Genomic DNA, 27187 nt, shown 5'->3' on the forward strand with positions numbered 1-27187 from the left:
AACCTCTTTACACCATCTAGCTATGTGAAGAACACTCTCCAGGAGGAGAGGAGAAAAGTATAGAGAAGGGAAGAAATGGCTCATGATCCGAAGCATATCTCATCATATGTTAAACATGGTGGAGGCATTGTAATGACATGGGTATGTATGGCTGCGAACGGAATTGGATCAGTAGTGTTTATTTATGATAAGACTGCTGACAGAAGCAGAAAGATGAATTCTGCTATACTATCAGCTCAGATTCAGACAAATGCTGCAAAACTAATAGGACAAAGCATACCATGAAAGCAACCGAATACCTTTTCAAGACAAAGAAGTGCAATAGTATTCAACAGCCAAGGCAGTCACTTGACTTGTTAAAGACAAAACTAAAGGCAGAAATACCCACAAATGAGCAGTGACTTAAGACAACTGATTTACAGGTATGGCAACGGTTCACTTGGTTAGAAACACAGATTTTGGTAATGTCTGTGGTTTCCAGACTTCATACAGTCATTTACTACAAATGATTTTCAACTAAGTATTAAGAATGATCATGTTTGTATGTTTGTTAGTTTGTCCAATTACTTTTGGTTCCCTGGAAATGGGGGACTGTGTATGAAAATTGCTGTAATTCCAAACCATTCACCCCATTTGGATGTAAATACCTGATTGCTGCATTTCAAGTTGTGGTGGCATACAGAGCCAACGTTATGAAACTTGGGTCACTGTTAAAATATTTATGGACCTAACTGCATCTACAGTCTGCATTTTTTTAAAAATATTTCTTTGTATCACCTCCCTTTAAATTATTACAATTATTGTTAAAAACAATAAATTATTATTGTTAAATTATCCCTCCTTTCCTTTTGGAAGCTTTGGAAGGGTCATATGAAGAGAAGGGAATCAATTAGATATGCTGTAGTCAGGTACGTCACAAAACCTTGTCCTATAGGTAATGATGTACCTGGTAATGTACCTACTTTAAGGATTACACCCTAATGGGTTTAGTGTGCCAGATCTTAAAAAGCCTTCAAAAACAATCAATAACTCATACAATAACAAACATTGCTGTCCACCAACCCAAAGGTATTACGAAAGTAATAAAATGATAATGTTTTGGCACTTATAAGCCTAACCAAGCTACGCATGTGGGATATTACTCAAGGAAATAAACATAATGTTGCTAAACATAATTGAGTATTTTTAGCAGTGGCTCTTTTCCTGTGATACTAATAGCAAGCAAATGGTTGTCTATTTTAAATCCCTACTTTCCCTATAACAGAATCAACATGTCATTTTTGTGGGTGTACTAAATGAGACAGGAACATTAGGAAATATGGGTCTATTTAATAACCAGAACCCATATGTAATCAGCATATTCAGTCATTTGAAAGGGTTTTGTTGTAGTTTATTAAACAGTGACAAACTGCAAATATGAAGATCTGGCCAATGTAGCTATCTGCAATATATTATACATTTTATAGCACATTCAACTTAGAAGAAAAGAACCATGCATACGTTGTCCCAAAGTAATGCGACTTAGCTTCCAGTGCTTATATAAAAGTGTTTAGAGTACAGTAAAGCTGTTTCTAGCAATCGCTAGATTGCTAGTTAAATTTGAACAGGTATAAATATAAATCTACAGTCCCTTTCATTCTTACACATGACTGTTTAAATTTGAATATTATTTTGCTACATATTTTGTCCTCTCATTTATTTTCATTCCATAATTTTTATGTATACCTCCAAGTGTGAGTAATACATTTCTGGTTTCAATTATTTTCTGTCGTGCCTTTCTCTACTAATTTTTATTTCCCATTTCTTTCTTTAGGCAGCCAGATAAGGTGGTGGTTGTATGGACTCGGAGGAACAGAAGAGTTTCTTCCAAGGTACTAAAATGTGCTATTGGCTTCTTCCTCTTACTTCCTTTATTTCATACACTATACCTTTTACATGTCCCCATTCCTCTCCCTTCTTTTAATGAGTGAACTGTTTTATTCATTCTGAACTAAATAAATCAATTCATCATAATTTATTGATGTTATCAGGAAATCCACACTACCATTTTTATTGTCTACCAAAACATTTACCAGGAACAAAACAGCAATACATTTTTTTAGAGGAGGATGGTGAGCATGTTACCTGGAGCACGATGATGATGGAAGTGAGAGTGAAAGGTGGTGGAGATAAATGGAAATAGAAGTTCTTGGAAAAACACACTTAGCCAATACAGTAGCCGTTGATTATTGATTAAAGGGGTACTTCCTCTTTTGCAACTTTTCTTTGTGAGCTCTTTGATAAACTACCTTCTAGTGCCACTTAGGAAACTGGCTCTTAGATGAAAAGTGGCCTAGGCCTCCAAACTCAGTCCAGATATAAGGGATGGTTCCTTGTTAGGTATTTACCAATTGATTAATTACCCCCACAATGAAAGACACACAGTGGGGAAGGGAGGATGGCCAACAAGCTATTCGTAATTCATTATGGACAAATTAAAGGACAAACAAAGAAATCATAGTCATGTAAAAAAGTGAAATAATAATTCAATAATTAAGAACAGACATTAACGATCCAAATGACAAGCAGAGGGAAATGCAAGAAAGGGAATACTTGTAGAAGAGAGATAACATAGTTCCTGATGTGAGTATGGTAGATCATGCAGTAGAATTAATCCCTTAGTTAACTCCATTTTTAGTGGCACTTAGATGATGAGTGGCACACAGATGGAAAGTGGCTTGTGCCTCAAAAATCAGTCCAGATTATCGTTTGCATGAGATACTGCATATGTGCACATCATACAAATCAAATTGTTTTGTACAAACACGTTTTTGAATAGGGTTTTCAGTGATAATTGTTACTTTTACCAGTGTAGGTAAACCTTAATCTCTCACTGCTGTTTTGTATATTGCCCTGACCCTTTTTCTCTCTGATGTTAACTGGATATTCCAACTACCTGCTTATATATGCAACATCTACTGTGACAAACTTTAATAGTGATTTTATTCTTATTCAGCCTCACAGCTGGCAACCTGGTATTAGGGACCCATTCCGCGGAACTGTTGTTTGGGCTGTTCCTGAAAATGTGGACATCACAGCAACACTATACAGAGTGAGTAAATGGTTATACGGGTAATGAAGAGGGCCGAAAGGGAAAGGGCACAGTGACCGAACAAGAATATAGATAACATGTCACATTGTAAATATGAAAGAAAGTGCTAAAATGAAGAAACAAAAGAGGTGAATCTGTCCTTTAATTGCTTTAACATATTTTGTAGGATCCGCACTCTGATCACTTTGAAGAGAAGGAATGGACATTCCAGATTGAAGGGGTATGTTTGAACCCATTATTTTATCATATCAACCCCCTTTTAGCTACTACCTGTCTCTACATAACAATTTTCAGACAGCAGGGTTTTGGTACACTGATACTAGAAATGATGTGTGTAATTCTGCATTGAGGCGTGCATTACCTTTAGTGATAAAATCAGCAGTGTCTTGCCTGTTGTTGCCTGTACTGGTAGGTTTTTGTCTTCTCCCACCCAAGGCTGTTCATTTCATGGCAGTGCTGGAGAAAAGTTTGGGGGGGGGGGGTGTTAACAGAGAATACCCAAAACATGAAAACCCTGAGCATGTGGGGTATTAGAACACTCAAAGGATTTGGTTAACATGAGTTGGGTTTTTCCAAAAGTGGCACCTAACGTGTGAACAATGTGTCAAAAGGTAAAGGCTTTTGCATTTTTAGGTGATGAAAAAAGAGAAAAGATAAAAAAAATCAGCAAATGTTTTAATGCTGGCACAGTGTTGAACACTGATACCTCTTAAAACCCTTTTTCATGCTGTCTGTATGTTTCCAGGAGCACAAAAAAGATATATATATATATATATATATATATTATGATTTAATTTTGATGTTGTTTAAGTAAACATGTTTTACTTATCTGGTTCTTTGTCATTTATATGTCACAGATTAGTTGAGATTTTCAGTCCTAGGTCTATAGCATTTATAGGAGAGAACTTCATGACGCTGAAAGAAACAAAGAAGTAGTATTAAAATGTATTGTGAAAGTGCAGAGTTAATTATTTTCTGTTCCCTTTTCACTGCCCTGGTCAAAGCAAATGAGAGGGGGTAGAGCAGTAGAAAAAAGCATCTGGAGTAATGAGTGTTGTTTGTAGGCTTAATAGTAAGTTACACAAAGGAAAGAATTAACCCAGCGTCCAGCTCTGTAACTGAGGGTTCTCAAATTCCTGGAGTCGGCACTGGATTTACATTTTAGACACCCTGTCCCCTAAAATATAGACAAACAACTGTATTGTACTGAAAAAAATAAAATTACCGGTAATATTTGTGGGCCCAACTTTATTTTAAGCAAAGTGTGTCCAAATAGAAGTGGATCTAGTGCCATTAATTTTGTATTTCAAAGTACTAAAGTACTTAAAATGTGGCAATGCATATTCCGTGTATACAATAAAGAAGAAATGAGCTGCAGAGAACGGTATAATATCAGGAAATTAGAAACAAGCTTATGTACAGCTGAAAATAATAAAAACAACTGCCCTGATAGCATCATTTTACATTATAGAAAAGCTGGGATTAGCATGACATTTGACATTAAGGATAAAAACAACAACAACCTGGTAATAATCACAATAATACAGCTTTAATGAGGAATTGTCACACCTGAGAGGGTGCGACACTGAAAACCATTGTTTATTAATTTTTATTTTCCAGCTTTAAAATTCACATCCATTAAATGCATTTATTTATTTCCCATCTTTATTAAATTACATATTGTACCAGAATCGTACAGTCTCTAACAGGAAGTCTGGAAATTAGGAAGTAACTCATTTCCTGCACTCTGTGGTTATTGTTTACTGCACATCTAGCACCAGAGATTGTTTATGTCCTTTCCTTGACAATTTATTTTCATGAATATCTGAGAGGGTGGGATGCAGCAGCAAGCTGAAGTGTGAAAACAAACATGATACATATGTTGCATATGGATGCCAGAATAAAGGCTTGGGTTATATGAAAATTACAGTTTTTCGTTAACCCCTTTGTGACCATGTGGACATATGGGTATGTCCTGACTTTGTTGCAGTGGCAGGGATATCTCCCTGTCAGCAGAAGCCATCATCGTGTGTAATGGCGCAAGTACCGGTACGCTGTTATATAAGGAATGCTCAACTGCAGCAGGAGAGACTCTGCAGGGTCTTCTAGACCACTGATGGTAACCAAAAACTTTGCACCCATGCTGTTTAATTTATACTTTTAATACCGGTATATATATATTTATTAGAGAAAACCATAAACATCCTTATTAGGTTCTCGCTTTCTCTCCTCCTTTCCACAATCTGTATTAATTCTCATTATCTCCCTTTCTTACTATCTCTCCCCTATATCTTTATCTCTCCATTTTCTACCTATCTCTTCCCTTTCTCTTTTATATCTCCCATTTCTTTGATCCCTCTTTCTCGATATCACTCCTCTTTTTCTTCCCATCTCTCCTATTTCTTGTTATATCTCCTCCTATTTCACTTTATTTTGCCTTCTATTCCACTTTATCTCTCCCCTTTCTCTTTATTTCCCCCTTTTCTCCCTACCTCTCTTTCTCTTTACCTAATCACTCCATTTTCTTTTTCTCTCTCTCTCTTTTCCCTATCTCTCCTTTTCTTTATCTCTAGTTCTCCTCTTTCTCATATATATCCCCTTTCTCATAATCTCTCCCTTTTCTCCCTACCTCTCATCTTTCTCTTTATCTAAGCACTCCATCTTCCCTTTCTCTGTCTCCTTTCTTTATCTTATCTTTATCACTATCTCTTTTCTTTCTATCTCCCCTCTTTCTCTTTACTTTCCCCTTCGCTCTATCTCTCTGCTCCCTATTATATCTCACCTATATCTTTCTCTATATCTCTCCATTTTCATACTGTCTCTTTTATTTCTCAATAGCGTTGTGCTGGAGCAGTAGACAGAGGTCTGTATGAACATACCCCATGCTTCAGTCATAGGTTCGGTATTACTGACTTAGACAGAGCTGGAATCTCCAATTGCTGGCTGGTCCTGTGCGTTGCGATGAGCAATGCAAGTCTGAGGAGCCCTGCTTGCTGATCACAGTGTCAATATCCATGTTCTCTCAAATAATTTAATGTTCATACTTCCATTTTAGCCATTTGGCTGTTTATATGAATTTGAAACTCAAGACTAATTACCTTATATCAAATCTTAACTGACGTGTCATGATTTGCATACTGTAATTTTAATTATCCGGTATCATTTGGATACATGTCAAGTTAATGTGAGCTAAGATAAGATGTGATGCAGTTAAATTGATTGTTAGGAGGTTAGTAGGTTGAGGTCAACTTAACTTGAGATCAATATTAACTTGAAACCCAAAAAACAGTGGGAAGTGGAATTTATTATGAGCCTCAATACAGTTGTTGATGGTGCAGGCTGTTTTTGTGCACTATATTATATAGTGACTCAATAATTGGAATAAAATACCGAGTATTAGCGAGGAAGCTGAACAATTAAGCATACTATGTAGACTGCTGAAAGTTTACAATTGTGTTCTCAAGCAAACCATGATAAACTATGCGCTGACAGGGCTAATTAAATAATCAAAGAACTGCCCCAAAAAAGAGTAAAGCAGAAGCTGCAGAAATGTTGATATATTCTGTTTCATAAAGAGGAAGCTGTGAATTTAGGGAAATATCTTGAATGAGGAATAGATATTGCTGCAATAAATAAAATAAAATAAAAAAATAACCATTAAGGTTATCACTTAAGGGTAAACAATTCTGTAGTATCTAACAGAACAAGTTCAATGTGCACTTTATAGAAGTGGAAAGAAGTTAAAAAAAATCAACCAAAAGACCCTTAACTTACTTGAACTGCTTGTTTTCTAACTAGAAATGTACATAATGTTACATGAAGCAAAAAGAAGTAACATTCATAGCGTATACCAGGGCTCGACAAATCCCAGGTCGCCATGGCGACAGAGAATTTTATCCTGGCGCCTAGGTGTTTGTCAGTCTCTTACATCCACAGACCAGCACAGCCACTCTGAGCCTGCCCCCGAGCCTGAGATCACTCCCACGGAGTGATCCTGTAGGCTGAAAACACGGTTGCAGGAAAACCAGCAATCGTGTTTTCAGCTGCCACAGGCAGCTTCAGGGAAGGGGGTTGTGTGTCGATGAGAGCGACAGGGCAGCGTTAACCCCTCGCGGCATTTTAGGGGTTAATTCCCATTTTGTACGGGGCTCTGCTGCTGGTGGTTTGCCTGGAAGCCCAGGCAGACCAGCAACAGCAAAAACGAGCCCCCACAAGCCCATTGATGACTTCTGTAGGCATGGAAGCCTACAGCAGTCATCAAAGAGACTCCCCCCCCTGCAATGGATGGTCTATAGACCAGCAATTGCGTCCCAGCTGCCAGAGGCACACACATGAGTGTGGAGACCAGCCCCAATCCTCCCCTGCTGCCCGATTGCTCCATGAGAGCGACAGAGCAGTGTTAACCCCTTCAATGCCACAATTGTGTATGACACATTCGTGGCATTGCAGGGGTTAACATTTGTCCCCACACGCTTGTGGGGACTAAATATCAGTCAATGCTGTGCTCCAATGGAACATCAGCATCGAAAGAGTTAAAAAAAAAAATAAAAAATAAAAAACAGCACTGTCCTGAAAGTCCAGGGTGCTTCCAGGTCAAACGCTGTGAGTTTAGTAAGTGGGCTGATGATGATCAGATCACTCCTGACCAACTGTTAGTTGGCTCCTAACTTTTTTTAGCTGGCGCCTAGATTCACAACAAATTTGTCAAACCCTGGCGTATACTGTGTGTGAGAATATCATATATTGCACTCACAAATGGATTAGATTTTCTAACACTGCAATTAAGTTTTCTCCTGAATGGTAAAAGGCTGCTTTTGGACTTGACTTTAGGAATAGGAGAAGTATAGAAGAAAATAATCTTTAAAGCAATCATAAAGTTGACATTCTTTTATTTCAATACATCCCTAGCTGAGATGTAGCTAAAAGACCATATTGCAGTCAAGAAGTCTGCCCCCAAGACTTACCAGAGCAGAGTCCCGGGTGTATTGGCAAAATGTTATCAATATATTCTGATAGATTACAGAATATATGTATTTTGTTCATTTGTGTGCTGCTCGAATCCCTATGTTTGGACCCCTATCTAGGAAGTTAGTAAGGATCTTCTTACATAAGTTTGTTGGGTCTTCCTTTAATATTTGATAAGTATTATTGTCTTTTAATTGTCGATAAGCCTCTCTAATATAATTACCTCTGGATTGTATTACTATGTCTCTTCCTGGGCTGGAGTTATATCAATTTGCTCATCCTTTTGTGTTATTTTTAATTATTTTTGAAAGGTTCTGTCTGTCATATTTCCGGTCTTACAGATCTTTTAAAACCACTGCTTCAAGCATTTGAATGGGTCCAGATTTAAAATTTGTTGTGTAAAAAAAATAGATATCTTTTTTATATCTGTTCTAATGTATTCATTAGTTTAATTTGTGGGTTTGATTTGTGGTTTAAGAGCATAATAGCGTTAAAACGTGTTAATTTATTAATATCAATAAAAGCTGAAAACAAATTGAATCTATAAATTGGAGCGAATCTTAACCCTTTCCTTAATTCTGTAGTATAGATACTACTGATATTATCAGTACAATCATTAAAAAAAAGTTTTATTAAATAAAAAACAGACATATTGTTTCTTTCATAAATCTATTAGATTTAGCCAACTTTGCACTGAATAACTGGGGCAGTTTTTTTGCCTTCCTTAACCTCTTTGCATAGCAGGACGTACTACAATGCCCTACCATTAAGGACAGAGGACGTAATAGCATTTCCTAAGGGGTTGATCGCCTCCAGCACGTTCTCCTCCGTGATCTGTCGGCTGCATGGCTGATGCTGGATGAGACCACCTCTCGGAGTACTTTTGTTCATGCAATAATTTTTTTAACCAATCACATAAATGGAAACTTTTCATAGACAACAGCAATGTTAAGGAGCATTGCCTTTGTCTCTGTCCTCTGCCCCTACCCATCATTAACTGAAGAGGGTCTGGAGAACAGTATAGTGTAACACATAAGCATCCAAAAACATTTTTCTCTTTCTGTGTACAAAAACTTTTTTCTGTCTCTTATTTCTGCTTTTCATTGCTGCAGGAATCACGTGGACACAAAAAACTTCTGGCAGTTGGCCCTATTGACCTGCGAAAGTTTGCAGCAATATCTTCTGCCCCACGGGAAGTGAAGCTCACACTGTCACCACGATCTGTCAAGGTTGTGTCTGCCATATTGACTGTTACGATTGCTTGCACCCTGTTGCGTGAAGGCAAAGCTACGTAAGTATCAGGCAGAAAATCATTATGCTTGCTCTTCCCTATGGTATAACAATTACTATTGTGGGCCTTAATTAATATTTAATATTGAGGTACATATTTAAAGTTAATCATAATTGATACAATGGTAATAGTTGATGTAGTGCCTCATGTTTTATTAGAAAAGTGTTTACCTAGACTTGCCAATCAGCGTCTGTTGTAATATATGGCATATATATTGGATATATACAATATGGACAAAATATTGGGAAACCTGACCATTACACCAACACAGACTTTTATGACATTGCATTCTAAATACATAGACATTATAGTGGTTGGTCCCCCCTCTGCAGCTATAACAGCTGAAATCTTTGCCCATTCATGCATTAGAGCATTTGTAAGGTCAGGCACTGATGTTGATCGAGAATGCCTGGCTCGCAATTTCAGTTCTAGTTCATCCCAAAGGTGTTTGATGAGGTTGAGGTCATGGCTATGAAGCTGGAAGCATAACATTGTCCAAAATGTCTTGGTATGCTGAAGGGGACAAACTACATATTTATGTCTATGTCATAACAGTCCCTGTTGGTGTAATGGTCAGGACAAAACTTTTGTCCATATAGTGTATCAGGTTCTTAAGAATGGGTCCATAAACCTTTCAATGGAATAGATTCTCTACCTTTGGACTCAAGAGTCAAGTATTTTCAACAACTCTTTTCTTCAATGTTCTTCTTCATTAACCCCTTTTTGACAAGTATGGACTCACAATGCAATGTACGGGCTGCTTTCAAACACCTCCATCGCTGTGATCGGCGGCTTTGCAGCATCCACGGAAGCCTCACAAGTGAGGTTAGCCGTGGGTGATGGGAGAAAAGCCCTCCCTCCCAAAAACATGGCTGCCACCGAACCGATCAACAAAAATGTGGGCCGGCTAAAACGGAACTTAGAAAGCCATGAGCAATCGCTTTTTAAGCGTAATCAATGTTGCTTACATGCCTTTATACCAGGGGTTCTCAAACTGCGGCCCTCCAGCTGCTGCAGGACTACATCTCCCATAATGCTCCTTCAGCTAAGGGGCTGGCCGAGGAGTATGGGAGATGTAGTCCTGCAGCAGCTGGAGGGCCGCAGTTTGAGAACCCCTGCTTTATACTGAGGCATTCAGCAACACATCCCCCCTACCCCGATCTCCTTGTGATTGCTCCGAAGAGCAACCACAAGCACCATCAGTAAGTGGCATTGCTAACACACAGAGGGTCTATCCAGAACTCTCGAGCTCCCTCTGCAGGTTGAATATAGGTACTTTTTGTCATAAAATTTGTGCTATATCTTCACAAAAATTGTCGCATAGAAAGAGTTTAAATAAGGTGACCAGATTTTTAAAATGAAATCCGGGGACATTTTTTTTAATTGGCAAATGGTAAAAAAACTATTTTATAAACATATTTTCTTTAAACTGTATATATGCAGTGTATTTGGTATGTGTTTATGAAGTGATTGTATGACATATACGTTATTTCTCACATTTTGTCCATGAGATAAAAAAATACTTCTTAGAATATTTTGGGCAGATTGAGAGTATCAGGGGCCTGATGCTGAGGATTAAAATAGACAGAATCTAAACTCCCTCAGCTGCCCCCTTGTGTATTGATGCCGCTGGCCCAGATAAAATACTGCCCTGCAGTATGGGATATGTGTATCTGACTAGTTGGTTCCCTTCCATGGGTCTATACATCCCCCATACTGCAGGGCAGCATTTTTATCTGACCTTGTCAGCAATATGTAGAAGTCAATGCCCCATACCCTTGCATGTTGCCTCCCTTTAGTATCTTGTCAGCCATGGGACCCAGATTTGAACCAGGACCTGCTCAACACCCAGATTGGAAGCATAGGACTTACCATCCTAGCCTCAAACAGCCTCCCTGTGACATGCCCCCTCACTTACACATCCATACACATAGTCATTACTTTACTGATTCACAAACACTAATTTACTCATTCATATACTTATTAACTGATACACATTCACTCATTCATATACTCATTCACAGATACTCATTCATTCACTCATTCACAGATACTCATTTATTCCCTCAATCACGCATACTCGTTCATACAAAGTGTACTACAAGTAAGAAACAGTCTTGTCATTAAGGGGTTAATGAGTATAGGTTGAGGGGGAAGAGGCTAGTGACTATGAAAGAGTCTATGGATCCAAGGTTTTAACAGGATGACACTGAAGGCTAGGGGAATCCTAGAACACAATAGATCTTATTTCAAGCACATTCAGATGCTGGGACATATGCTTATATGCTCCTTGCCAGCTCAGGCAACTATAACAGTTAGATTGGTGAATTATGAGCAGGAGGTAAGTCAATAATGACGTTAACAGGTATACCTGACCAGGGATGCTTAGGGATGGCAAGATGTTTAGAAAGACGGGTCTTTTTCCAAGCACATTTACAAAAAAATAGGATTGTCAAATGACTACATGAATGAGTAAGGACTCACTTATTCAGATGAACCTCTTGCTTGGTGCAGTGTGTAACTGTGCTGCTGAACTACCATCACACTGGGAAATAAATAATTGGCACCAAGCACTTCTTTCAAGTATACTCGGAAAGACAGTTTAATGCATGCCACTAAAGATGCAGGTATTTCAGGGCTACAATGCTTCCACCATTAAGTGAAAAGAGACTTTTAACCTACTTATTAAATACTATAAAATAAACAACTCATAATATAGTTGAAAGAACTCACTCCCACTTCTTGATGCAACACGGTGATGTCGACTTGGTGAAGTTATGTACAGCACCAGGACAGCATTGTTCTGTTATTATAAAAGTCCCTTCATAAATCAAAGCTAATATAAAACTACATTAGATCAAACACCAACAAAAAATATATAAAGTCCCACTAAAAGATTAAACTACAAAATCATATCAGAATGGGACTCCATTATACTTTTAGGTCCCCAGTTTATTTTATTAACAAATCCATAGAACAAGATAGACAAGATTCTTGTGGTATGTGGTGATTTACTTTTTTTAGTAAGTAACTGGGTACAGAAACAAGTATACAAAAAGCTGTCAGACTATCAGGTAGCCATTGTTTTTGATTTTATAAATCCAATAAGTCCCTGTGTCAAGGGGCAAACGTTTTTGTGGATCTTCATGATGTATTTGTAACACCAGAGGAACTGCAGAATAACATATGATTGGTCTTTATCCCTCAATGTACTCTGGAAATGTTCTTGACTACTAACCATTGAGGACTGGCATAGATCTTGATTCTACAGTATTTTGTAAAGCAGTTGGCATCTTTATCTCTGGATATTTCTGATTATGTAGAATCACTAAGTAAGTAATATAAATGATCATGCCCAGTTATAGGTTTTTATCCTGTGCAGGACAGGTTCATGTCATGCATGTGGTTCTGGAGCAGCAACCCACTCACATAATTGCTATGAGTGTAGTTAGCTGTGCAATATGTAGCTTAGATAGACATGGTGACATCAATAGGTTGCAATATTTGTACCATTTGCTGTGTCAGTAAATCTCTTTGTGATGAGTGGGCTAACACGGCTATGTCTGCTATTTAGAGTGATGGTTAAGTGTATGTCTGAATGTAAATGTAGAAAATTAATCTCTGTATGAATCTGTTTGCTCATGGATATGTTTTAATATATAGAAATGAAAAAATAGAATGTGTGAAGGTAGAGCTGGAAGCTATGATTTAATATATAACCAATGCTATAATGTATAATTCTTATTATGGTTACTCTATAGTGATGATGACATGCAAAGTGTAGCCAGTCTCCTGAGTCTGAAGCCTTCAGATATCGCTGACTTAGAAGACTTCAATGAAGAGGAAGAAGAGGACAAACGTCGATCAAGTCGTAATTCTATAGGGCCTCGAGGTGAATATATATATATATAGATCTCTGCTGTCCCGGCTCCGCTGAAGTTGCGTGCCCTTGCATGTTAAATCTCGAAAAACAACTCACTAAAGTTCATGCACGTGTCTTCTACTTTATATTTTTTAAGAGACCGTTAAGGGCACGCGATTTCAACTTGAATTTCCTCACCTAAAAGAAGCAAAATGTATCATCTCTGGGGTATTATAGTCCCTAAATAAGCCTCTGCTCAAAGGAGTTAAGATAACTAAAAGACCTTTTGAGGGGCATAAATGCCTCACCCTCTCCTGCCTCGTGACATCCCTGCCTTGTGACAGCCAGCTTAATAAAAAAAAAAAAATCCTTAAAATTCCAGCTTCATATGTGGTACATGGTTGATAAAAATGGCTAAAAATGGCTAGCATGCCAACCATTTACCACTTATGTGGGGCAGTCGTGGACATTTCCTTTCTGCAGTGTAGTGGAGGTTGCAGATTGGCTCTAGAGCAGTCAGCAGCCACCTTACCTGTTCGCAGAGGATGTGTCATGCTTTTAACACTATGTGGAAGATTCACGTCAAAAAGGGGAAGCTTTGCATTTACTGTTTAAGACAAATCAGCAGCATTTCTAACTGCTAACATTCTAAATGTTAAATAAAAACTCTAATATACTTGCTTGCTACCATGGTAAGCAATGTTATAAAGACAAAATGGTGTCAGCATACTGCTGGCTGCTGTTCTGGTAAAACAAAACAAAACTGATCCCTTCTTCACATGGCAGTTGCATCCCCTATTGAGTCGAATAATTCCTATAGCCCTAAATGTAGTCAAGATCCAACTCATATTTGCTACAAGCAATTCATGGGTTAACAAATCCATAAGTTGCTTGCATTTTCAACTCCCATGAACCCGACTCAACTGCAGCAGATTGAATGCATGTTGAGAGTATTTTCTTTAGCGAATAAGGCTCCTAGAATGGCTTGTTTTTGTAATCATGGTTTTCAAAATGTTGTACACCTTCTGTCTATACTTTCTCTTCTCTAGGCTATCACACAAGCATTTGCACTGATTATTTTTCAGGTAACTCCTTTTCCTTTACTTTCCTTTGCCATCTTCCTCTATGATGCTTATTACTACAACATCAGATTTCCATTTTACTGAATGTCATTTATCCCCAACAACAATTCTCTTTCAGATCCCTTGAGGGAATTGAAAACTCTAGCTGAGGAAGAAGATGAGGTCCCCAGCTCAAAAGGTTAGTTACTCTGCATCCGTTAGTTGTCTTCTGGTGCCACATAATAATTTTCAAGCTTTAAGATTCAATTATATTCACTTAAAAAATATTCAATTTTTGCAAGATACCCAAAGGAAGGCTTCTCCTACTCTTCAGTATAATACTGTAACAGGATATTCACGTTCAAACCCAGGAAGAGGACAGGACATAAAGCCCTATCTGGAACAAAAGACCTATAATAAAAACAGTCGGACAGATCTGTCAAGCAGACCTTTAGAAGCACCAACAGGAGGTGGACAGAACCCAAACTACGATGACAGGTGAATAATTCAAAATATGATTTTTCAGCTTGGTAAGACCAGCCCTTTACTTACTGGTACTGTGCAATAGTTAAAATTGTTTACTCCATAATTAAACGTAAGTAATATTACTTTAGGATAAAGCTTGGTCATTATTGGCATATTAAGCTGGTACACATTTTTGCAGACCTCAAAATATCTGATAATTCTTGTCAGATGTCACGTGGCACCATAAGCAGTGTACTCATGGTACTACAATTCAGACTTAATTATAGGAATACATGTTTTCAGATATAAGTTAAGTAATGTATAGGTACGGTTTAAGCCGGTGATTGGATCTATATATCCAAATCATATTACAAAATGTTTGTATTTTGATTTCATTCCTACCTACACATGTCCCATTGTCTTTTATATCTGTTTCATTGACATGGGGGTGTTTTTTTCATCAGTTGCCATGATGCATTTACTTTTTGAAGAAGATCATCCTATAATTTCATAAAAGATTCTGCAATCTAGTAAATTTACGGTACTCTTATTTTCAATAATATACTTAGTGTACCCTCTTCCCTTTAGGTCTTTATTAGTAACAATAGACAGTTACACTGCTATTTTAGAATATATTTATATAGAGTACACACTGTAATCTAAATATATAATAACTTTCCTTTTATTTTGTGTGTTTTTGCCAGATCTAACGAGGTATGGAAGACCCAGGAGGTCAATTCTTGCAATATGCCACATCTCAAAGTGACCCCCACAAAGCAACCTGGGGAAGCAAATCAGCATATGCGGAAAGAGAATGGGAAGGGTGTAGTAGAAGTGAAATGTTTGTCAGATATAGCTCAGATTCCTGAGGTTACATTGAGTGTGAACAAAGATCCAATGAAAGAGGCAGTGAAACAAGAAAAAAACGATGGACAAGTTAATGAGAAGGCTAAGGAGAAAATCAGAGAAAATAGGCTGTTATCAGTAGATAGAGTACATGATGTAAATATCAAAGGGGAAAAACCTCCTGAAACTGTTCAGGTTCCAGAGATTAAAGTAAGAAGAAAGCAAATACTGAAAACAGAAGGAGTTCGAGAAACGAATCTCTGTGAAGCTGTAGAATTTCAAGAGATGACTCAGGCATCAGAAATAGTAAAAAATACTGAGAGAATGGTCAAACCAGACATAGCTCAAGAGACAGCACCAATAGCATTAGACTTCACACACATAATGCCCATATCTGCTAAAAGTGAGCCAGACACAAATATTGCCAAAGAGATAGCTACACAAAACAATGATTCAAAGGGCATTTTAGAGATTGCAGAATTGCAAGGGGTAGCATCAAAGTCTGCTAATGAACAAGAAATAGAGAATTTGTATGGGAGTGCTCACATAGGATTTGTACAAGACCAGAAAACTGTTGCACAAGAAAACATGAACAGTATGACTGAGGAAGTAACAGAGAGTGGAGGTGGGGAAAGCCACATCTCTGAAACATTATCAAAGAAGACAAATTTAGGTGTACACAAAAAAGTTGTCGAACATGAGGAGAGAGAAAAAACACGTAAGACACAGGCATCATTTATAGAAAATGAAATAGAGAAAATGCTAAAATTAACCGAACAAATAATAAATGAAGGGGAAACCAAAAGAGATGAGACAATTCAGGAGAAAGGATCCCCAAATAATAATGATACAGCAAATGAGCATAAGGCTGCAGTCGAGAATGTTCTTAAGGTGGGAGATATGTTGGAATTTTGTAATGTAAGGAAGATGGATGGAAAAGAGGACATAGGGCCATTAGAAATTTCAAGCAATGAACAAGTGATGGGACATGTAACTGAGACAGTGCAGTGCCCTGATCTTGTCATTGATGATAATGTACTGGAAAACATTGGTAAGGAAGAGACTAAAACAGAGGAAAATAAAATGGTGGAAACACCATTTCTCAAAGAAAGGAAAACAGAAAATACAGATAGTGCTGCAGCAGAAAGGGATGCAAAGATAGGGCTGGATCATGACCAGATCACAGAGGAAATCACAGCTCACAAGGTTTTAGAGAGCAGACAAGAGACAGAGAGTGCAACCAAACCTGCATCTCCGAAAATGGATGTGCAGGAAATAAAGAGTATGGAAGAAATGGTTACCATTGAACCATGTAGAGAGAAAGAGACATCTTTCAGAATTGAAGAAACAGCTAAGAGTGTTCAGGACACAGAGAGTGTATCTGAAAATCAATCCTTTGCAGACATGAGCATGCGAGAAGCAACCATGGTGGAGAACAAAACTGAAGAAAATCAAGAGAATACATTTTTGGACAAAATTACAATTCTGGAGGAAGTGGGAATACCAGAAGCAGCTCGGAATACTAAGACTGTAGAGAGTACATCTGAAATTAGACCTTCCTTAGCTTGGGGTATACAGAAAATGATGGCTGGAAAGGATAACACAGAAGACAAATGTGAGCAGGGCACTGAATCTAAAAAAAAAACTAAAGAGCAGGAATTAGTAAAAACTACAGAAATAGCAGAGATTCTACACGTGACAGGGCTTGAATCATCAATAGAAGTTAGAGTAAAGAATGACAAGGTGAATAATTCAACTGACTATGCTATGCTGAAAGTAAAGGCAACAGGGATGGAGGCAGAAAAGTCACAATATATAAAAGCAAATGAATCCATAGTCAAATGTGATGAAAAGGAGGAAAGGGTACATCAAGATAACAGAGTTGAGAGAAGAGCAGTAAATGTAAGCAAGATGGATGAAAAAGAGGACATAGGGCCACTAGAAATTTCAAGCAATGAACAAGTGATGGGACATGTAACTGAGACAGTGCAGTGCCCTGATCTTGTCATTGATGATAATGTACTGGAAAACATTGGTAAGGAAGAGACTATAGCAAAGGAAAATCAAATGGTGGAAACACCATTTCTCAAAGAAAGGAAAACAGAAAATACAGATAGTGCCACAGCAGAAAGGGATGCAAAGATAAGGCTGGATCATGACCAGATCATAGAGGAACTCACAGCTCACAAGGTTTCAAAGAGCAGCCAAGAGATGGATGTGCAGGAAATAAAGAGTATGGAAGAAATGGTTAGCATTGAACCATATAGAGAGAAAGAGACACCTTTCAGAATTGAAGAAACAGCTAAGAGTGTTCAGGACACAGAGATTGTATCTGAAAATCAATCCTTTGCAGACATGAGCATGCAAGAAGCAACCATGGTGGAGAACAAAACTGAAGAAAATCAAGAGCAAGAGAATACATCTTTGGGCAAAATTACAATTCTGGAGGAAGTGGGAATACCAGAAGCAGCTTGGAATACTAAGACTGTAGTGAGTACATCTGAAATTAGACCTTCTTTAGTTTGGGGTATTCAGGATAACACAGAAGACAAATGTGAGCAGGGCACTGAATCTAAAAAAAAAACTAAAGATCAGGAATTAGTGAAAACTACAGAAACTGCAGAGATTGTACAGGTGACAGGGCCTGAATCATCAATAGAAATAGAAAAGGAGGAAAGGGTACATCAAGATAATAGAGTTGAGAGAACAGCAGTAAAAGACGATAATGCTCTCAAGGCACAGACACATCTGACTGGGAAAAACAGTGTGTGTGAGAAAGTGAATATGAACAAGCAAGATGACAATGTTGTCGAGGGAACACACATAATTGTTGATGATAAAGTTAATGAAAGTGTGCCAGAGATAATAGGGGAGCAGGAAGAAGCTCTACCAAACTTTAACAGCCAAGAGTCTGCCCCTTATTTCTGCAGCACCCCACACAGTGTTAGATTGACAGGAATTGAGAATGAGGCAGACAAGAAGTTATCAGAATACAGATTTGCTATATCCTCTCCTGCAACTACTGGATCACAGAGGAGCGCAGAAAAGAAGAGACTGAGCGTGTGCACAGGGCAGGAGGGGGAGGTATGTGAAAGCCCTGAAGTAGCATCATAAGAGACACTCTGAGGGGGAACACCAGAATGATGCTCCTCATATGTTGGATAAATGGGGCAATGTTCTACGGAAATGTGAAAGTGTTGATTATGCACTTGAGTAGATGACTAAGCATGTGGCTGGTGGGAGACAGTATCTCCCATCTATTAACCTCTTACCTAGTAGAACATTGCTACTATGCCCTCCCAGAGTGTTACTAGAGCCTAACAGCAGAGTGTTGGTGTTTCCATGCCTGCAAGAAGTGTTTGCTGTCTTTTTTGATATGACTAGAACTCAACAACAACATCAATCACTTCTACCTTCTGTATAAAGCTTCACTGGTGTAACTTGCATCGTGCTGCCACTTTGCCCTCCTTTCTCTTGGCTGAAAACTGCTGAGTTGCATTTTGCTTTAGTAGCTCTGCAAAGTATCCCCCACACTTTAATCTTTCCAACTAGAACCTGTAAGACCATTGCTTCTGTTTAGTTCATGTGTCTTCCATCATCTATGAAAACAATAATGGGGTGATTTATAAAGGTGCAGCATGTTGCACCATGGTGTAAATCAGGGCAGTTATCAGGAATATTGGGACCCGCTACAGATGATTGTGCCTACCAGCATCACAGCTACTCCTCATGTTCTCGGAGACCACTTATCTTTCCCAATGACCATTTCCATTTTACCTCTCCACATAGTGCCCCTGCCTCTCCTCTCCATAATTCTCTGACACCATCTACCCTAGAGTCCTTACCCCTCTGCCCTCCACCCATATCCACACTGTCTGGCTGGGTTATCTTTGCACTTTGACATTAAATTAAGGGTATATAATGATGGAAGGAGTTCTCCTACCCCCCCCCCCATCCATACACCCCTGCCTCTCCCCCCAGTGCCCATACATCTCTGCCTATCCCCTATCATCATGCCCCTGTGCCTATACATCACTGATGGGGACACAGAGGTATTGGCACAGGGGGGTAGACATGGGAGGGCATAGATGTGTATGTACACAGGGGACCTTACCGGCTGTATTGCTCCGATGGTGACTAAAGATGCCAAAAAGATTAGAAAAAAAAGAAAAGGGTGCAACTCATGTATTACCTTTTGTTGTTAAGTGCCAAAAACAAAAAAAACCTGACAAAATCAACTACCACTTTCTAAATGTCAGTATTACAGATACAGTATCTCAAGGGATTTTAATTCTCTTTACACAAATCTTTATGACACAAACATAATTTTATGCAGATATGGAGCCTTCAAAAATCCCCCCTATTGTTTAATTTTATACAATGTTATGTATAGCATTGCAGTGTTCAGGCATTATTAATAGAGCATGTGCTTTTCTGTCCTGATTGTAGAAATTGCTTAGGTGCTGTCTGCTTTTTATTTGGATCTTGACGTCTCACACTTCCTCTTTGACGTGACTGTTTTGTCTCCTGGTGCTTAAACCTAGTGATTTTGTTCCTGCTGCACCTGCAGAAAACTTTCCTTCACAAAGCAGCCATAGAGTGTAACTTCCACTTTACTAGAACTATTTAATCTTAATTTCTATGTGCTGGGTAGGATATCTCCATATTTGTTTTTCTTCCCCACTAACTAGTCACAAATCTGGTATTCACTTCTATTGGTGGAAATATCTCTGAAATAATTATTATTCCTCGTTAGCTGTTTCAGGCACTTACAAAATTACTCTAAATTCTCGCCAAATTTGTCTGCCTTTTTTCAGTCAGTGCCACCAACACAATTATTCCCTGAAACTTCTCAGAGGTTTGCAGAATATGTCCACCTCCCTCCTGCTGTGCTTGTATGCAGGGGTCATGCTATTAATAAATTAATTAATAAAAATAGAGATTTAAGAAAACATTATACAAGCCTATGTTGCTGTACAAACGATACTTCATATTGATATTATTTATTGTGTTAGATGACATTGTTCATCATGAATGAAATTAATCTGCCATGCTTCATGAAAATATTTTTGTTCATATTCAACCTTTCTTCTTAACTTTCCATGCTTTAGCTTCAGTGTTTCTACTAAAGCATTTTGTAAAAATTACTCCCCCCCACACACAGAAACAGACCATGCTAAATCAAACAGTAACATGAAATTGTTCCTTCCCGAGATCTGCCACAAAAAGAAACTACAGATTATCATTACCTACCGTGTGCAAGAAATTTAGAGGGTTCCCTCAAACATATTACATGCATGCAGCATTAGAGACATCTTAAGGCCGGCCTTGAAATTGCATTTGTGTTTCTAGTTCCGCTGTTCAAATGTTTTAACTTTTAAGCTTTCCTTATATGTGGTCTTACCTTACCATATTATTTACTGTATTCGCATCTTGGCACTAATGTTCTTTATAATGTATTTGCTATGCATTAATAAGATAAATGCAAATGAAGATACAAATACATACAATACATACACTATATGGACAAAACTATTGAGACACCTGACTGTCACACCAACAGGGACTTTGATGACATTGCATTCTAAATACCTAGACATTAATATGTAGTTGGTCCTCTCTTTGTAGCTGAAACAGCTTCCACTCTTCTGGGAAGGATTTCCATATGATCTTGGACACTCAGATGTCCCAATACTTGCCCATGTAGTGCATATGAATTGCTTTATTCTATGCATAAACTCTATATAACAATATATTGCTTTTCTAAATATATATACATACATACATTCATTTTTATCCATCAGGTAGCATTCAATAGCACTGACTCACTTCTGCGATGGTGTCAAGAGGTGACTTCGGGATACCGTGGTGTACGTGTTAATAATTTCACCACCTCCTGGAGAAATGGATTAGCATTTTGTGCAATACTTCATCACTTTCATCCTGACACCATGTAAGTAATATTTTCAGAGAGGATGGACATGCAAAGATGGTGAGATGGGTATAGATGAACATATAGAACTTGAAAAGTGGTATGAAAGATAATCATATAGGATGAAAGCAAGTAAGGGCAGATAATGGGATTTATGCAAGATGTTAAGATGCAATCAGGGGATAAATTGGAGAATTACAGAGTGGGTAATAAAAGAGAGAGGGAGATTTTTTTTCTAAGTCATAGCAAGGTGAGTGGAAGGGAGGGCGTTGAATTGGAGATGGCATAATAACCATGCTTGTAGCAGATCTCATAGAGCACTGAATGATAGTGGTTAATTATGTCATAAGACTATGAATAAATAATTGAGGTAGTATACAGGATGGAAAGACATGTAAAAAATAGGGTTGGATTTGAAAAAAATAGGTTTCCGAATTTAGGTTTGGAGAAAGACGGTTTCTTTTTTTGTTTTTCTCTTCTATTTATGTATAGTGACTATGAAGCTTTGGACCCATTAAACATAAAAGAAAACAACAAGAAAGTAAGTATTTCATCTTGGCCATCAAGTATTGTAGTACCTTATTAGTAGTAGAAAGTAGAAGAATGTTATTGGAATTACTTAAAACATGTTGACACTGGACAAATATGTTGCATTAACTGTGATTTCTGCAGTACTCAAGTTTATACTACATCTCTCTCTTTTCTGCAGGCATATGATAGTTTTGCCGCTCTTGGTATACCTCCTCTTCTTTCCCCCACTGACATGCTTCTTTGCCCTGTTCCTGACAAGCTCATAATTCTAACATATCTCTGTCAGATCAGATCACATTTCATTAGTTCTGAGCCATGTGCAACCTCTGAACCTGAAAGCAATAATGTTCAGATAATTGGCTCTGTTTTACAAAAGCAAGAAATGTCTAACCATGCACATGAGGAACAATCCACTGAAACCACCAAAACACTGATTCAAAGCTCCATCAGTCAGGATACTGTTTGTCTTGAACAATATAAGTCCAAGCCATCTCAACATGAATATGATATACACACTTCCCCACTTAAGGACACTAAGGTAATGAATACTAAGCAAGGGGAAAATAATTCATTTAGGTCTTCCCAAGAAGAAAAGAAAATATCACCGTATTTATCTGAAGAACACAACAAGGTTCAAAATTCCTCCATTCAGCCAGAAAATCCACAGATGACAGTTACAAAGGATACATCAAGATATTCCCCTGAGAAAACCAGGATTCCATTGTGTCACACTGAAGAAAAGTCACAACATTCTCCTGGAAAGCAAGATGTACAGAGCAGTGTAGCAGAAATGCTGCCGAAAAATGTTCCAAACAATATCAAAGAGGACCCTACCATTTCCATGGAAGCCAAAGAAGAATCTGGAACTAATGGCACAATACAGCCTATTACATCAATTTCCCATAAAAATGACTTGCCGAATTCCTCTTCCCATGGGGTTGTCATCCCACCCCCTCGTATTAAGAAAAGACTAAGTGTAAATGGTGGGGGGTCAGAGGGTCACTCCGAGGAAGGAGAAAATGCTGCTTCATCTGCATCAATGCCAGTTCCTCCACCTCGAAAAGGAGGTGGTCTAGGTCATCTTCGTGATGCAGACCTTGTAAAGAAAAGACGATCTATTATTCGGACTCAATCTATTTCTCAAGATGAGGTTAGTTTCCTTCGGTAATTCCCTCCATGTACCTATCCATGTTCCCGGCATTTTCTGCTTTATTTGTCTTTATTGTACACAGCTTTGATATTTCTGCAATAAATCCTGACATTGTTTTTCACATCCACAGGACACAGAGAACACAGAGAGAAGTACTGATATGGGTTCCAGGCCGTCCTCTCAAATTGTAAATGGTTAGAATAAATAGAATGTCACTTTCTGTCCCCCCCCTAACTTTTTCTATAATTCTGCACATACCTTCCTCTTACTACAACTTTCTTTTTACTTAATTTAAGGGTTAACCTCAATTAACATCACACATGAATGTTTTGTTTTATTTCTTACAGAGCCATCTGTTTCCATTCCCATACTTCCTTCCTCAGCTGAAGGTCCTCACACGGAGACTCCAGTAAAAGATGAAGAAACCCTGGTATCTTCTAAGAGCACCTTACTGTGTTTCTATATGTTGTCCATTTGTTTCATTCTTTTCTTTTGTGTGTTTCCATGTATATGTTGTCTAGTATCGGTCTACCTATATAGCTACCCAGGGCCGGCCCAAGACATAATGCCGCCAGGGGCTAAGTTTAAAATGCCCCCACCCCTGCCTACGCCAGGGGTCATTATCTACCCTTCCTTGCCCTCGCTCCCTCCTATCTACCCTACCCCCCCTTTATAATTCACTTACCTTTCAGCAGTCCTGCGGCGAGTCTCGCTGCTCCACCGCGGTGCGCGCTGCTTTACTGCTGAGTGCCGGAAATTACGTCATATTCTGGCGCTCAGCATTACAAGCTGGCACCGAGACCGAGCTAGAGGGCTCTCAGAGAAGAGAGAGGGGCGCCGAGCAGGTACTGACAACTTTGCAAGCAAAAAAAAAGGCGCTTGGGGCAAAGTTCCACCTCTTCAAAAGTGCCGCCTGGGGCAATTGCCCCACTCTGCTCCATGGTAGGGCCGTCCCTGTAGCTACCTTTGTCTTTATATGCCTTGGTTTCTCTCTACTTCCACTATACATCCGTATGCTTAGTATGATCTTTGTTTTTCTAATTTATAAATTACCTATTAAATATTAAAACACCAATTTTAAATCGTTTGTAAAACAAAACACTGGGTCAAACCAAACTTTTTTCACTTTTATATTTATATTAGTATACATATTTGTACCTAAAGCTATCTGTTATAGCTCAGGGGTAGCCAACAGGTCTACAGAAGGAAAAACAAAACTAGATGTTTCTTATCTGCTGTCAGTTTATGTGTTTCCATGTATCCCTCTAGCTGTAAGTCTCATGAAGCTGAGCATGTATATAAGTCACATACATGTGCGTATGTGTCAGTGTGTATCAGGGGCCTGGTCCAATTCAAGTGTTGGCATGAGTTATTTTTATACATCTATCATCTGTCATGGGATGTAGGCCATTATGGGTTAAGGTAAAATAGAACAGTGCCCTACTACTGTCCAAAATATCCCAAGCTCTTAAGGGTGGACTTAAGAAGGTGATCTTAAAATGACCCAATAAGACATGAAGTGCTGGCAATCTTTCCTATCATGCCACTGATTCACTATAATAAGGAATTTAAAATCTTAATTTTCTCACACAGAGTCTTAAAGACACCAGCCAGTATGTTGCCTCTGAACTTGCTGCTCTGGAGAACGAGCAGAAAGTGATCGATGCACGGGCTGCTATAGTGGAAAAAGAACTCCGACAGTTCATGGAAAAGGGTAATGAACTTTGAACCCCACTGCATATAGTAAAAATTTGGGGAGAACTGATAAAAACACAAACACTTGGTCCCTAGTAGAGAAACTAAGGGGGTGGCCCTACTAATTTGAATTGATATTAACTGCAAAAAATGAGGTTTCTCTTATAATCAGAATGTAAATATGAAGCTTTTAATGAAATAGTTAAAATGTACTGTAATAATAAAATATCTGCTATCTGTAGTAGTTGGTTTTATTAAATATGAAAAAGCCAATGAATTCCCTATCCTATAACACTGCACTGAATTATGCTCAACAGCAATATGTGCACCTGAGGTCCCGATAAGTACATGGAAAAACCACAAATATTGTAAGTAATTGTGTTGCACTTGTTGTAGGTACAGATAAGATAGCAGAAGAAATCCTGATCCAAGAGTGGTTCTCACTGGTGAACAGGAAAAATGCCTTGATCCGTCGGCAGGATGAGCTACAGTTACTGTAAGTAGTGGAGCTGAACATGGGTTAATAATATTGCATTGCTAAAGAATGATTAATTATTATGCTGCCCATACATGTACAAGATTTGGAATGTACATTAACATGCTACTGATGCAGCATCGTACTAGCACCTGTCCAGCATGATGACATGGTAACCTTTTAAACAGGATAATGGGCAATCAATTTTAAGGTGTTGGTGGCTAGGTGCCAGTGCAAAGCACAATGCGACTGTATTGAGACTGTAATTTCACATGGGTTAACTCTTGTTTACATGTGTATGGGTAATAACCTCTTAACAACCTATGACGTGCCATGTCACAGGAAAAACAGTCAGTTACCAACTGATGACATGCCTGGCACCGCAAGTCACCTTCTTTGCTTAAACAGTGTTGCTGTAATGCCTCAATGTTGATCAACTATAGTGAACCATTCAGTAACACCAAAAACCCAACATAGGACGCACTGTGACTGCTCCGCTGTCTGGTCACAAGCGCCAAATCTCTCAAGATGGCGGCACCCATTACAAAATAAACAAGTTTCCAAGAGAGTAAAAATACTCTTCAGACCTGATGAAGGGAGGATAACTCTCGAAAGCTTGTCTTTTTAATATTATGTTAGTCCAATAAAAAAGGTATCACCGCATACTCTGCAATACTCTATTTTTTGACATCGTATATATATATATATATATATATATATATATATATATATATATATACAGCAAACATGTAGGATTAAAGGTATAATCCCATTAACCACCAGACAGTTCTATCGCCAGCAATGCCACCCCGACAAAGAGTCACTATTTTGGGGTGATCCCGAGGGAGCGGCGTCAATCCCGGAAAGTCAATCGAGAGCTCAGGGTCCGAAGATGTTATGATCCAAAAAGCGAGGTGATCCGACGTCGGGACCCTGAGCGACAGCGTCGGAAACAACCCTGGGAACAGTCAGCGCAGTAGCAGGGCCAGAGTTCCATAGCCGTGGCTGGGTAAACCCCGGTCCTAAAGATTGGTAATAAAAACAGGGTTCCAGAACAAGCTCCCTCTCTGTAACCACCACCGAGTGGTGCTTAATGTACCCTCAAAAGAGCGACGTGGTGGGGCAAAAGGCATCCATAGGGACACTGTTCCAATGAATTTGCGGCTAGGTCTCAGTCAGGCGCCAAGCAGGGGGAAGGTGGGAGTTCAAGGCATCTTCTATGGTTCTAAATCCTGTGACATGAATTTCTTACTGTCCCTAGTGAGTTTCAAGGGCAATCCCCCTCACCCAGAATTTTGCCTAAGGAACCCACAGGTCACAATGGAACAATGGAAACAAATCATGCTCAGAGTGAAGAGAAGGAATTTGGTAGTATCAAATAAAATTAGTGAAAAAGAAGTGAAAGTTACATAAGTAGGATAATTGTTTTAAATAAAGGAAAACTTAGATTTGGCGCAACAGAGAGTCATCACTAGGACAGTAAAAACTCCAGCAATGTATCCACCTCTCAGTGATACAAGTCAAAACATGGAGGCATTTATCTGCTTAATTGCTGCAGCAGTTAGAAAAGGTAAATAGAATAAAGTAACACAGCCAAGTATTTAAGTAAAATAGATCTCACTTCCTATTTAAAAGGATGATATTCCATTTACCCCGTACTGAAGCATTTATATCAGTTTTTAACATTCTATATACAAAGCATAGAGGAGGGGTCCACATAAGCCAGCACTTGGGGTTGCTTACACGCTTTCCTGAGTAAGGCTTAACAAAAATATACCACTGCAGTAAAGTGATGCAAAACATAACTCGCTGCTTAACATAGT

The 27187-nt window shown here is 38.6% G+C and overlaps 1 protein-coding gene across 1 annotated transcript in view; it reads left to right on the forward strand.

The window, feature by feature from the left end:
* Positions 1-27187, forward strand: part of LOC149298583 (EH domain-binding protein 1-like protein 1) — a 61399-nt gene that overhangs the window by 30403 nt on the left and 3809 nt on the right. The window contains exons 2-14 of the mRNA XM_089487326.1: positions 1814-1871; positions 2996-3091; positions 3258-3311; positions 9169-9347; positions 13109-13239; positions 14410-14469; positions 14573-14768; positions 15440-18665; positions 22223-23194; positions 23325-23388; positions 23542-23624; positions 24788-24908; positions 25286-25385. Coding sequence (XP_089343452.1) covers positions 1814-1871; positions 2996-3091; positions 3258-3311; positions 9169-9347; positions 13109-13239; positions 14410-14469; positions 14573-14768; positions 15440-18665; positions 22223-23194; positions 23325-23388; positions 23542-23624; positions 24788-24908; positions 25286-25385 — 5340 coding nt within the window. The remainder of the gene's footprint in view (positions 1-1813; positions 1872-2995; positions 3092-3257; positions 3312-9168; positions 9348-13108; positions 13240-14409; positions 14470-14572; positions 14769-15439; positions 18666-22222; positions 23195-23324; positions 23389-23541; positions 23625-24787; positions 24909-25285; positions 25386-27187) is intronic.

Source organism: Sceloporus occidentalis, unplaced genomic scaffold, assembly GCF_023333645.1.
Source record: "Sceloporus occidentalis isolate IW3139 unplaced genomic scaffold, rSceOcc1.0.p SCAF_32, whole genome shotgun sequence".
NCBI classification, from domain to species: domain Eukaryota; kingdom Metazoa; phylum Chordata; class Lepidosauria; order Squamata; family Phrynosomatidae; genus Sceloporus; species Sceloporus occidentalis.